This window comes from Xenopus laevis, chromosome 1L, assembly GCF_017654675.1.
Source record: "Xenopus laevis strain J_2021 chromosome 1L, Xenopus_laevis_v10.1, whole genome shotgun sequence".
In the NCBI taxonomy this organism is placed as follows: Eukaryota; Metazoa; Chordata; class Amphibia; order Anura; family Pipidae; genus Xenopus; species Xenopus laevis.
Window position 1 is genome coordinate 80826346 of NC_054371.1, and position 12937 is coordinate 80839282.

General features: G+C 36.2%; 1 protein-coding gene across 5 annotated transcripts in view; it reads right to left on the reverse strand.

The window, feature by feature from the left end:
- Positions 1-12937, reverse strand: part of bmpr1b.L (bone morphogenetic protein receptor type 1B L homeolog) — a 257272-nt gene that overhangs the window by 10675 nt on the left and 233660 nt on the right. For all 5 annotated transcript variants that reach the window (XM_041590759.1, XM_018252111.2, XM_018252118.2 and 2 more), the window contains 3 exons: positions 8804-8900; positions 6576-6714; positions 4070-4262 (listed from right to left, as the gene is read on the reverse strand). In XM_041590759.1, coding sequence (XP_041446693.1) covers positions 4070-4262; positions 6576-6714; positions 8804-8900 — 429 coding nt within the window. The remainder of the gene's footprint in view (positions 1-4069; positions 4263-6575; positions 6715-8803; positions 8901-12937) is intronic.

Here is a 12937-nt window from a genome sequence, read left to right on the forward strand (position 1 = left end):
GATATATAGATAGACAGACACATAGATGATAAACAGATGATAGATATATAATAAATAGATGATCAAGAATCAACTTGCCTGGGTAAAAATGAAGGAAAACTAGATATGGACCTGTGGCATTACACTTTACAGGTCCAAAAAAAGAAAAAACTATTGGTGAAAAATGAATTGACCACGAATTCTTCACCAATAAATTGATTTCTTTTTTTGGACCTGTAGATTGCGATGCAATTTTTATACATACAGGATATACTGTATGATAGTAAGATAAGATACATAGATTATGGATACATAGATGATAAATAGATAGATAGGAGATATAATAAATAGATGATATATAATACATAGATAGATAAGATAGATAGATAGATAGATAGATAGATAGATAGATGATAGATAGATAGATAGATAGATAGATAGATAGATAGATAGATAGATAGATAGATAGATAGATAGAAAAATGCTCTCCCATAACCTGGATTAACTTGTCTTGGTGTAAATGAAGGAAAACTAGATATGGACTTTTAGCATTACATTTTACAGGTCCAAAAAGAGAAAAAAAACTATTGTTGAAAAATTAGTGGACCACTAATTCCTTACCAACAAATTGATTTATTTTTTTGGACCTGTAAAGTGAAATGCAATTTTACATATACAGGATAGATAGATAGATAGATAGATAGATAGATAGATAGATATAGATAGATAGACACAAATGATTTTCCTTCTCATCCTTGAGGTGTAGTAATAAGCTGTTTACTGAATGCTACAGCTTCATAAAAAGGGCTCATTAAGTCATCTTAATTAACAGAAAGCTATTGTCTTTGTCCAGCAGTAAAATTTTGCCCAGGATCAGCAGAGTGAATCAGATGTTTATGACACCGATGCACATCACCTAAAGAGCTGACATTAAAGTACTTCCATTTCACTCTCAGCACATTTTGTTTCAAGACTTACATTAAACCCAGGATAGTGCGTTTATTCGTTTGCACAAGTGTTTTTATCTAATGATAAAAACACTTGTGCGTCAGCGTTTCCTTTATTAGTTGAGAGCATGCATGTCTAATTCATTTTATATATTCACTCAGAAAAAGTCATGCCAGATACAAAACCCCTTTTCATGTATTTTTTTCTTTACAAATACTAATTAAATGTGTCTTTTCTGGTAACCTAATTAACCACATGCTATTTACATCCATAATTTGGAATATGACAATAGCTGCACAGTAAACACAAGTTTAAACCATTTTACTATCATTAAATTCAAAGCCTTCCAGATTTGCTTATCAACAACTTTAAACATCCTCAGCTGAGCTGCTTTTGCATTATAATTCATAGCGGCTGGGGGTAGGCCATGGATTTGGAAGTCCTGCTCAGAGCAGACAAAGATATCCTGCAGAATGGCAAAGAGTGAAGTTAGAGATCGCCACAGTCTGCTAGCGGGAAATACCGCCTCTCTCCATTCATTTCTATGGACATATTTATCAAATAGTGAACTTTCACTTTCATCCTTTGATAAATGGAAAGTGTCTCAATGGAAAGTACCTCAATTCTAACTAGGATCTTTCCATTAAAATATCTATCCTTATCCAGGTTGTAAAACTCAAGGGCAAACCACAACAATTTAAATATGAGTGGAAGCCACTATTCTTTGCATAGGCACTACCTGTTTACTACCACTTGAGACAATGACTTGTCTGTAGAGAGCAAATCAGCTAAGGCAGGGCTGTACAACTACATGTGGCCCTCCAGGCATTTACACTCCCTTCTCCCAGCCTACCAAATCCATTAAATGGTATGTTCATCTTTTTACAAAGTGATGTAACTCAAGGGGGTTACCAGCCCCATCTTCAATTTCCTACTCCTATTTACTAAATCACATATACTGAGGGAACATATTGTTGTACTAGTGTGCATATCCATACTCTTCAGCACTGATTACCATGTTAGACTCCATGTTAGATTATTCTAATATAGGTATGTGATCCGGAAGCCCCTTATGCAGAAAGCTCTGAATTACGAGAAGGTCATCTATAGACTATAGTGCAGTGCATTGTACTTGATCACTAAGATACAATACATCCTCATTGAAGGCAAACAATCCTATTGGGTTTAATTAATATTTTTTTTTTAGTAGACTTAAAGGGATACTGACACAATAAAACTACTTTTCATAATATGAATGTACATAAAGTTACCTATAGGTCACAATTATAATTGTTTGCTGCGAGAGCTACTTTTGTGAGTAATTGTATCTTTAAAGGGGTTGCTCACCTTTAAATTAACTTTTAGTATGATGTAGAAAGTGATATTCTGAGAAAATTTGCAATTGGTTTCCATTTTTTATTATTTTTGGTTGTTAAGTTATTTAGCTTTTTATTCAGCAGCTCTCCCGTTTGCAATTTCAGCCATCTGGTTGCTAAGGTCCAAATGACCCTAGCAACCATGTACTGATTCAAATAAAAGACTGGAAAATGAATAGAAGAGGGCCTGAATAGAAAGACAAGTAATAAAAAGTGGCACTAACAATACATTTGTAGCATTACAAATAATTTGATATTTTAGATGGGGTCAGTGACCCCCATTTGAAAGCTGGAAAACGTTAGAAGAACAAGGCAAATAAATCAAAAACAATAAAAAAGAAAAAATGAAGGCTAATTGAAAAGTTGCTTAAAATTAACCATTGTATAATATACTAAAAGTGAACATAAAAGTGAACCATCCATTTTTAAGTTCTTAAACCTGATTGTTTTGCCAACCTCATTGTCCCTTCTCAACCTGTCAGTTAGAGACAACTGCTGCACAAATATGGCAGCCCCCTTCTTAGGGGAATCTGATAAAAATATTGGGCAATATTTTTATGGCAAAATGACAAAGCTCATCCAAAGACAATGTTAGATAATGTTTAATTTCTGGTGTCAGTATCTGTTTAAGGCATGGAGATCCAAATTATGGAATAGTAAACACACTTTAGAAAACTTTAGATTTTTTTTAAAAAAAAATATCACAATAGTGTTATTATATTTTGTACACAAATTGGAACTACACATATTCATAGATACTGTATGTATACTCCAATTCAGAAAAAAATGTAATATAAAGGAAAGAACAGTATAATTCAGTAAAGTCATAAGCCTTGGTTTACTGCTAAATTGGCCATCTGAATGACACAGGTTGAGTACCTGTGGTGTGATAAAACTATTAAACAGTATTATTAAGGTCTATAAAGTAAGGATTAATCTGTGATTTACAGCCACGTTGCCAATAATACATAGCAGCTAGAAGTGTATTTTACCAAAAGCAATTAAAGCATTCCCTCTGACACCTTCAGTGTGTAAAATTATGGGGAGACTAATGAGAATAAGGAGACCATGTATAATTTCCTGCTAGTAATAACTATTGTTTGACGCTAGTCTAAATTACTGATGACAGATGCACTCAATATTAATTTAATGCTAAATCTATTTATAATATAGAGTCAAATCTCTGGTTCTTTTAACAGATGTCTATAGGTGTAGTTCTTATGCTTTTTTAAGCTGAGGTCAATCATCTAAAAGCAGGAAGCCTTTAGGGACCACCTAAAGCTAATGGTACCTAGCTTGCCCAGAAAAAACAGTTAAGGAGGCTACTATCCTCATACCACTTTTGAAATAAAATACAAATCTCAATAAACATATTAAAATACCATGGGATAAAATATTATAGCCTTATTCTCTTCTTTGATTCATGGTGGTCAAACAAGTGGGAGGCAAAAGAAAGCTCTAATTCAAGCAGCAAAATTACAGTGGGTAATATTCTGCTATACTCATCCTGTGCGCAGCTCAAAGTTGCCACACTTGTATAAGATTATATCAGCGACTGCCAGACTGAACTGGCCCAGCTACAACACAGCTAATGGCAAATTGCCCAGTTCCTGCTTTACCTTTCCTTCAAATTTTCTTCTCAACAGAATTATTTATGAAGCAGTTTATTACATGCAGTTTTAGCACTGACCACAGACATGTTTCGCCGGAGATCCCCTTTAATGCTAAAAGTAGCAATTTGATTTTTGTCATATGCAGCGCCTTACCCAGTATGTTTTCATGTCGCATAAGCACAGTCTGGTAGATTTCTGTCTCTCGAAACCAACTTGCTTCTTCCGTTGTGAAGAATACTTTCACAGCCACTTTCTCTCCGCGCCATTTACCCATCCAGACCTCCCCGTAGCGCCCTTTGCCAATTTGTTTCACCATCTGTATTTGCTTTGCTATTGTCCTTTGGACCTGTGAATAGAAACACACCAGCAAATGATTGACCACCCACTGCAGCAGGATAAATCCAGCATAAATATTAGTGAAATGTATTTTATTGCACACACCATTTGTGTTTCCTCCCAAGAGTACCTGGCATGGCTTGTACTGTATAATTTATATACATAACATAAGTGTCATTTGAAGTGATATTGACAGTGTACATTGTCAAATGCTCTGAAATTCATATGTTAAAAAAAAGATGCCATTTAAGTCATTTAAGGACATGACTTGTAAAAGAGGTGAAAATAAATATAAGAACTCTTTTTTAAGTGCAGTGGGCTGCTCCTATAACCATAGTATAGAAATGTAGGAATTACAGCCCTGGAAATGGGTGTCAGGCCCCAGCACAGCTCAGCAGCAGCACTAACACCCATCCCTGATACAAATTGCATGCAGGGGTCAATGATTCAGAAAATGATTAGAATCATTTTTTTTCCCAGCGCAGAGCATAAATTGTACAATTATTGCAATATTATTTATTTGCAACTTAGTAAAACCTTACATTACAGGGCATATTTGGAGATAATTCGTCCCAAAATGAATTTCCTCTAGCGCGGATCTCCTCCGAATGTAGTCCCACTGGCAATAATGTAACGTTTATGAAAAATGTTGTTCATTTTTTTCACCCACATTGACTTTTTTTCCTGTACTGTAGGGCAAAGTTACTAAAATGTCAGTTTTCTGATGATCGTTCTAATGAAAAAATCGGAAGCATGTGGGAGGTGTTTCTTAAACATTCAAGGTTTTATTTTTTCTTAAACAGTCACCTTTTCAAAAAAAATGGAACAATGCCATTTTAATTGTAGTCAAATTTCTTTTCTCAACAAAATTTAGTTTTTTACCACAAGTTAAAAAACTATTTGTGGTAACCAATTTACATTTGGTAAAATGTATACTGATGTTAGGCCCTAAAGGAATTTTCTGTACTCAGGGCAAGCTAGTAGTCATGTAAGATATGTAGGGATATACAGTGCTGAGCTCACACATTTATAAAGTACTGTACTAACACAAACACTTTCAAATGGTTTTCGAAATCCAGAATTCTGCGAAAGAAATAGTGTCCAACAGGCATTCCCGTGGATCAAGGCAATGTAGAAGAAAGTCATTTATCAAACAGACTTTGTCAGATAAGCTATAATCAACTCTTACCTACCTCAGGATGAGATGATTTATTGCATAGTGGCAGAGGAATGAAAACAAGGTGACAATTTCATACATCACTAGATCAAGATAACTTCTTACCCAAACAACCCCCAAACTGTGAAACTTTGTCTTAAAAAAAAACTTAGCAATTTGATGTTTTAGTTAGTAGGGGAAAGTACTGTATTGTCAAGCTGCTTAAAGGAGAAGGAAAGGCTTTGTGCACTTGGGGGTGCCAAATGTTAGGCACCCCCAAGTGATTGTAGTGACTTACCTGAAACCCCGTGCTGGTGCTCCTATCAGCAGAAAACTGCACCGGCCATGGTTAAACCAGTGAGCACCACAGATTCTTCTTTCCTGAAATTTCCTTGGGCAGACGCATGCGCAGTTGAACGAAATAGCCGACTTTTTAGTTTGTCTTTTCGTTCTACTGTGCATACGCAACCTCTCAAAAAAAGAGGAAGACAGAAGAGGATCAATCTGTAGTGCTCACTGGTATAACCCCGGGCCGGTGCAGTTTTCTGCTGATAGGAGCACCGGCCTCGGGCTTCAGGTAAGTCAATACAATCTCTTGGGGGTGCTTAACATTTGGCACCCACAGGTGCACAAAGCCTTTCCTTCTCCTTTAAGAACTTAATTTTCTGAAATAAAAAAGCAGTTGTAAAGACTATAATACCAGGGGACGGGCATGAACACAGGAAAGTTGGGCCTCATGCAAAAAATGAATAGCTTTTAAAACAGCTATTTAGTCCTGCAGTCATTTTAAAAATCCCCAGTTCTTTTTCAAGGTGGCAATGGGAAATATTACTGTATATTCCGCACTCTAGCATCTCAACTAACCAAGTAGTGAGAGTCCTGTGTCCAGTTCCAGGCCCACTGCATGTCTCCGCACCTGCACCAATCCTGCCATGTCTAAATATCCATCCATTATCATTGTAAACAATATAATGTTTGGGTTGAAATTTTAAAAAAAAAATCCTAAAATCCCATGTTAGGGCTGCATGTAAGCATAGATTGTACATTAGACAGTGATTAAATAATTATTGAATAATCAATGCAAAGAAGAATGTTATTAGCATCCAAAGTACTCATCTGGAAAAATTCTATTATCAAATATCAGACTGTATACTACAGCTTTCTTACCAGCAGAGGGAGCCCCGAGCCACTTCCTGAGCTTTGCGACTGTTCAATGAGATCCTTCAGTGATTCTCCAGAAGGAATGTATGTCTCATCCTGTTCAATTCCAATGCTGTAACGGGGTCTGGCTTCCTGGCGCTTATACCTAAAAACAAGAACTTACTTGTTTATTTAGCTAAGGATCATTTGCTGAACCCAGGAAATCTTGCCTAACAAAGGTTTCCAACACTTAATGGCTACAATAATTAAGTTCAATGACATAAAACATGCTATTTACATTTAAAATTAACACCAAAGATGTGGAAATTCCACAGGAAAAGGTGAATAACATTTAAAGATATATCATTCTGTGCCGTTATTAATTAACTTATAATAGGAAACAAGGGAATATAAAATGCCATGAAGGAATGCAGACAGGTAAGAAACTCTTTACTGTTTATCTATTTTATTTTAATTTTTGTGGCTCCCCTTTGTTATTTTACAAGCCGACCTAAAAATGATGCTTAATGCTTATGTTATAAATAGGAAAGAGACATAAAAAGTGTCAGTCTTAGTTACAGCAAAGTTACATGCACATTAAAACATTGATGTATCAGCAATTCAGCCATATAGGGCAGTGTATACACCCTTGTTCAGCATGAGTGCAATGAATAACTATAAGTACTATAGACGGGGCAGATGACTCTCGAGTTTGCACATGAGCTGTAACCTGTGTTTCACAGGTCACCAACAATTTTGTGCAGGGCAGCCAGAAATCTTTTATTAGGGGTAGTCTGGACCTTAAAGTTGCACCCCTGTTTTTAACAAAAAAGTTTTAATCACAAAAAAATAAGTAGAGTAAATAAGCGTTTGCCTCATATCTCACCCTAAGTGGCAATTTAAATTGGGCTGCCAGGAATATTTAGCAGACCATAAAGGCATTTTGCCCACACATTACACTAACTGACACCCAATATATTGCTCTGGGCAACCCTAGTGTGACCAGCCTCAAGATTTAGGTAACACTGCCCAAAGGTACATGCAGAATGATCAAAAAATGTGTTTTGCTGGCAATATGTCTCCTTATGTTCTTGGCAAACTTCCTCTCAGAGCAAACACTTGGTCACCCTCCTTCCCCACTAATACTGCTTGTTCCCACCTTAAACCTTTCTCTCTTGCTGCTCCTTACATTTGGAATGCCATTCCTAAATTCCTCTGGAGAGAATCTTCCCTCAGTCCCTTCAGAACTAAACTCAAAGATTACTTATTGGAGCAATAATATAATACCTGACCCAGTTCTGGCACTTACATTTACTACTGTAACCTGCAGCACTTAATATCCTTCTATATGTGTCTGTAAGTTACCCTCCTACTTCGAATGTAAGCTCTACGGGGCAGGGACCACCTTCCACTTGTATTTTTAATACTTAGTTCTTAATCTTTTATGCAACTGTACTCTGTATTTATTCATAATTTATTATTGTATTGAAACCTGATTGTTCCATTTATTGTTCTGCTGTACAGTGCTGCCTACATACAGTAAGTGGCGCTATATAAATAAAAATGTACATACATACACTGGGGGTTATTTATTAAACCTCAAATTTTTTTGGTTAGCTTTTTGAGGCAAATCTCAAATAGTTTGAGGTGGAAAAAAAACTCAACTTTTCAAGATTTATTAAACCCAGATGCTGCAAAAAGCCCAAATCTGAAAATCCACCATCTCAGACCTGTTGAGGTCCTGTATAAGTCAATGGGAGAGGCACGTATCCCAAATTTAAGTTATCGTGGTCTTCGCTGGGTTAAGCCTGAAAATCCAACTTTTTCTGGTACCAATCATACCAATCTAGCGATTCTGGAAAAATGCCCGCAAAATTTGAGCAATATGGGGTTTCACTCGATTTTATCAAGTTTTTCCGCAATCCAATTATTTGGGATTATTTTTATTAATAAATAAGGTCAAATCGAGCATGGGAGTTTGGTTGTGGTTTTTTTTTTTTTTATAAAATATGAGATAAATTCGGATTTTAGTAAATAACCCCCACAGTACAATGTCATACTTTCATCGAAGCCAGGCATCCCATCTTATTATATTTATAAAAGGGTGGTAGTTGTAATGAAACCAGCTCTGGAAGACTACATGTGCCCAACCACTGTTCTAGGTTCTCTATCTAATATCTGCTGAACTTGAGATTGCAGACTTATCTCACACTGTAACAGAATAGAGTATAAGAACATGACTCGTTTCCTCTTACCTGAAGTAGCAGAATATGAGAATAATGGCCAGGATGATGCTGCACACCGTCACAGAAATAAGCAATGCCATATAGTGGATACTCCCATCAACAAAATCTGAGGGAAAGAGAGCACAGAAGGAGGGAGTGTTACAGCTCAGTGACTCTTACTGCTTGCTCTAATGGACTGGCCTAATAGGAATTTGCCCTAGATGCATGTAAACTGCAATATAATACGGTTTAATTAGCCTTTAGGATGGCTGACATGAGACAAATACAAAATCAATAGTTGAAATGTTAATTAATTTACATTGCTGGTCTCAAGATAAGAATTGTCTTAATTAGGCCCCAGGGGATCATTTTCATTCACATTTGTAAAATGAACTGAACAATCACTGAGGACCACCAGTGTTTGCCAGACCAGTATCATTAATCCAATACACATATGGAAGGAGCAAATACAAATGTTTTTACATCATCAGCACCAACATCACTAGTTTCTTTATTTATGGAATTGTATCTGAATTCAAAGGCATGGGAGTAGAATGAGCTACTTGGCAACACTCACGTCTCTATCAGATAATTATGCCCATCTGGTTCCTTGGCTGTTTGGGAAACAAATAATAGGTTGCAACCATCACTTGTTTATGTTTTGTGTTTTGGAATGAGCACTTAGATTTCAGAAGAAATACGTTCCCTATTTATAAGCAACAGTTGCTTTCACATTATTTCCATCAGCTGTTCTGTAACATAATAATTTAGGTTATCTAACACAGAAAACCTTACTTAATTATAAATTTATATTGATTTAGCTTTTGATGACAAGTTATTTTGCTTGCTTTAATGGCACACCAATATTAGATTAAGCATCTGTCAGACATAGGGCTACCTTGGTCTTGAAATATCCATACACAGACATGCTGATTCTGCGCCATGTATGCTCCCCATATATATACGTCTAGCTATTTATAGGGCCAGTTTGAAAATTTCACTGGGACAGGACTGCAGGGACACATCTGCTTATTGAAGTGGTCCTTTTCTGATGGGCCAGTATAGGAGCCTATTATGATTCGATTCCATTTTTGGAGTGGGGTAGGTGGCCTAAATGGGTGCATTATCAGTTTCCCCCAAATTTCTCATACCATTTCTCACTTTCCTGTCTCCTTTTGTTTTTGGAATTGTGAAAATGTTTTTCTTAAAGCTAATTTATTGGGTCTTTCGCTCTAGTTCTTAATAAATCAAAGGGTGAACACTTACGGTTTAAAGAACCCTAATACTACACTATTTAAAGGACTTAAACTACCATAATCACATCATGTGCTATAGTTATAATTAGGGATGCATCGAATCCAGGATTCGGTTCGGTATTCGGGCTTTTTCAGCAGGATTCGTATTCGGACGAATCCTTCTGCCCGGCAGAACCGAATCCTAATTTTCATATGCAAATTAGGGGCGGGAGGGAAATCACGTGACTTTTAACACAAAACAAGGAAGTAAAAAAATGTTTTCCCCTTTCCACCCCTAATTTGCATATGCAAATTCGGATTCGGTATTCAGCCGTTTCGGGGGTTCGGCCGAATCCAAAATAGTGGATTCGGTGCATCCCTAGTTATAATACTTGGGACGTATTAAATGCTATTTAAATTTTAAGAAGACAGTCTTCCACAATTAAGCGGAGGTAATTTGTGGCATTAGTTTCAATTATTCTATTTGTGGCTAAGCAGCTTGTTTTTAGGATTTTTAATGGAATTATAACAAAGATTAATCAATACCAATGTTTATTCACTGATCTGGTAGCCTATTGGGTTCTGTGATAATGTCCAAAAACAGTTAGGGCACTCTGATCTGGCTGGAGACAATTTGTATCATTGTCAGGAGTGATTGGAATTGACAACACAGTGGCACACAGTACATTTTATTGTGTGCACTTAATATCCTTCCACCCAGGTGACAAATCATCTGATAATACCTTTTCCCTGGTATCACCAACAGTAAAAAAATGTCAACTTCTGCATTTACATGACTGAAATGTTTTACTGGCTTCAATTCACACTGATACCAATTGTAAGGATGAAGTACTTTCGACATTTTGTCACCTGGAGGAGATTAAGTGCAGGTACCAAATCGTATTATTTTAATGGGAAGGCAAGTGCTAATTCAATCCATGCCTATAAAACCTTCACCATTTGTTAAGCACATTCATATTTTTATGTTTTTAGTATAATTAATCATTTTAAAATATTAGTAAGATACTGTAAATTTAGCAAAAATGGTCCTTGTATTTTCAATGTCCATGCACGGCTTTGTTTATAGGATTAGTAATGGAGTTTCTGTCAGGCCTAGTCATAAAGTGGCACATAAGTAATACGATTAAGAGCTCATTAAGTCAACTAGTGATATCTGCGCACCATTTCCAAGTCAGAAATTTATATGCCTTTTCTTTTTCTAACAGCAAGTTATCCATTTGGCAGTGCTCTCCTTGCTCTCAGTAAAACAGGGCTGAACAGTGAAAGATTTGTAAGAAATACTTCACCCACGTTCCCGATCTCATGGTAACAAGCTTTCCCCTATCCCTGCACCCGTAGAAAAGAGCTATTATGTGCTTAATAACAAAACTGATCATACAAACATACACTATGACTTGGCTCCATCTTGAAAGAGATTAGCAGGCACAACAATTTCCTTTAAAAGACGCTGTACATTCATGCTGCTGCTGAACACAGAAAAATGAGAACTCCAGCTTTATCGACTCATCCTGCAGTAGTGCTATTATATTTCAAAATTACCAGGGTAATGAGACAGGGACTTCCCTAAGGTACGATTGGCTTACTCTTTGTAAAGAAATGATTTCCTGTCCCCCTTTCCCTTTCTATTTTTTTTTAATACTAACTTTTTTCTGCTTACTCTTTTTCTGTTTGCACACAGTGATATGGTCATTCTACTACTTTTACACTGGATGTCCTTTATATTTCGTTGCATGCTGGTCTTATTCCATGTAATGTGTTAGACATACCTGAAGGCCTTTGAGAGATAAGCACTGACAATGTATTTCAGGGCGATACTAAGGCTCATCAGTCAGTGCTTACTCCAGCAGCAGTTTTTAACCTTTGCTGTGGATCTAAGCGCGCAGGAGAAGAAATAAAGAAGCCGCTGGGGAGTTTGGTTTTCTTTGTGATAGAATGAGGCTGCAATCTCCATTTCATGGATTATTAACTATTTAGCATTTTCTAATGGTGCTCACTTCACTCTAAAATGTGTGGTTTGTAACCGTTTAAGATGTCAGATTAAATCAGGTACATAGAAAATGCAGCTAAACAAAGTCAGGGTTTTAGCTCTTAACTGGATAATGGTAACTGGGGCATTTAAATTAAATCGTGCCTACATTTAGTTCTGAATAACTATTTCCCATGCTGCATGTAGAAATATTTACAGTAAATATTCAAGAAAGAAGACTGTGATGCAAACAAAGAAAGATCTCTTAATTTAAAGAAAAACACTTTTTTCAAAACTGACTCAGATCCAAGAAAGGAACGCAACGGGCAAAATGTGCCATATGCCTGTATGTTCTCTAAGCCAAATTTGTTCTAAGGCAGGCTGGACACAATCATTGTTATCACAGACCTATTGCAGTTTTACAATCCCCTAATATAGTGTAAAAGAATCATGATAATAAGATAATGTATTTTATATCAACAAGGTAATATTCTCCTTGACAGTGTTAGTAGGTTTAATATGTAAGCAGTAAGTGTTGTGTTGAAGTGATGATAAAGCTATAGTAAAGAAATCATGGGTTCATTTAATTTACATAAGTATACAAAACAGCTTCAATGTAATTTATCACTTGCATGACTTTTTAGACTACCCTCCTCTTCCCTTCTACCTCCCATTTTACATAATGATTGGTTTTTCTGTCCCTTCCAGCTGTTCTTTTGTTTATTGCTAACGTGTTTGTCGCCTCTGTCTTGCCAAGGACAATAAAATATAAAATGGCTGGGCATTTAAGAGTTAAAATTTACAGCATGGAATCCAGAATGGTTAGATGTCTAAACACACAATGAAACTTTCACAGTGCTTTAATAAATGGCAAATAAACATACACTGTAGATAACTGAGCCCACGTATATAAAATATTTCTCCAGACAATTCTTGTATCAT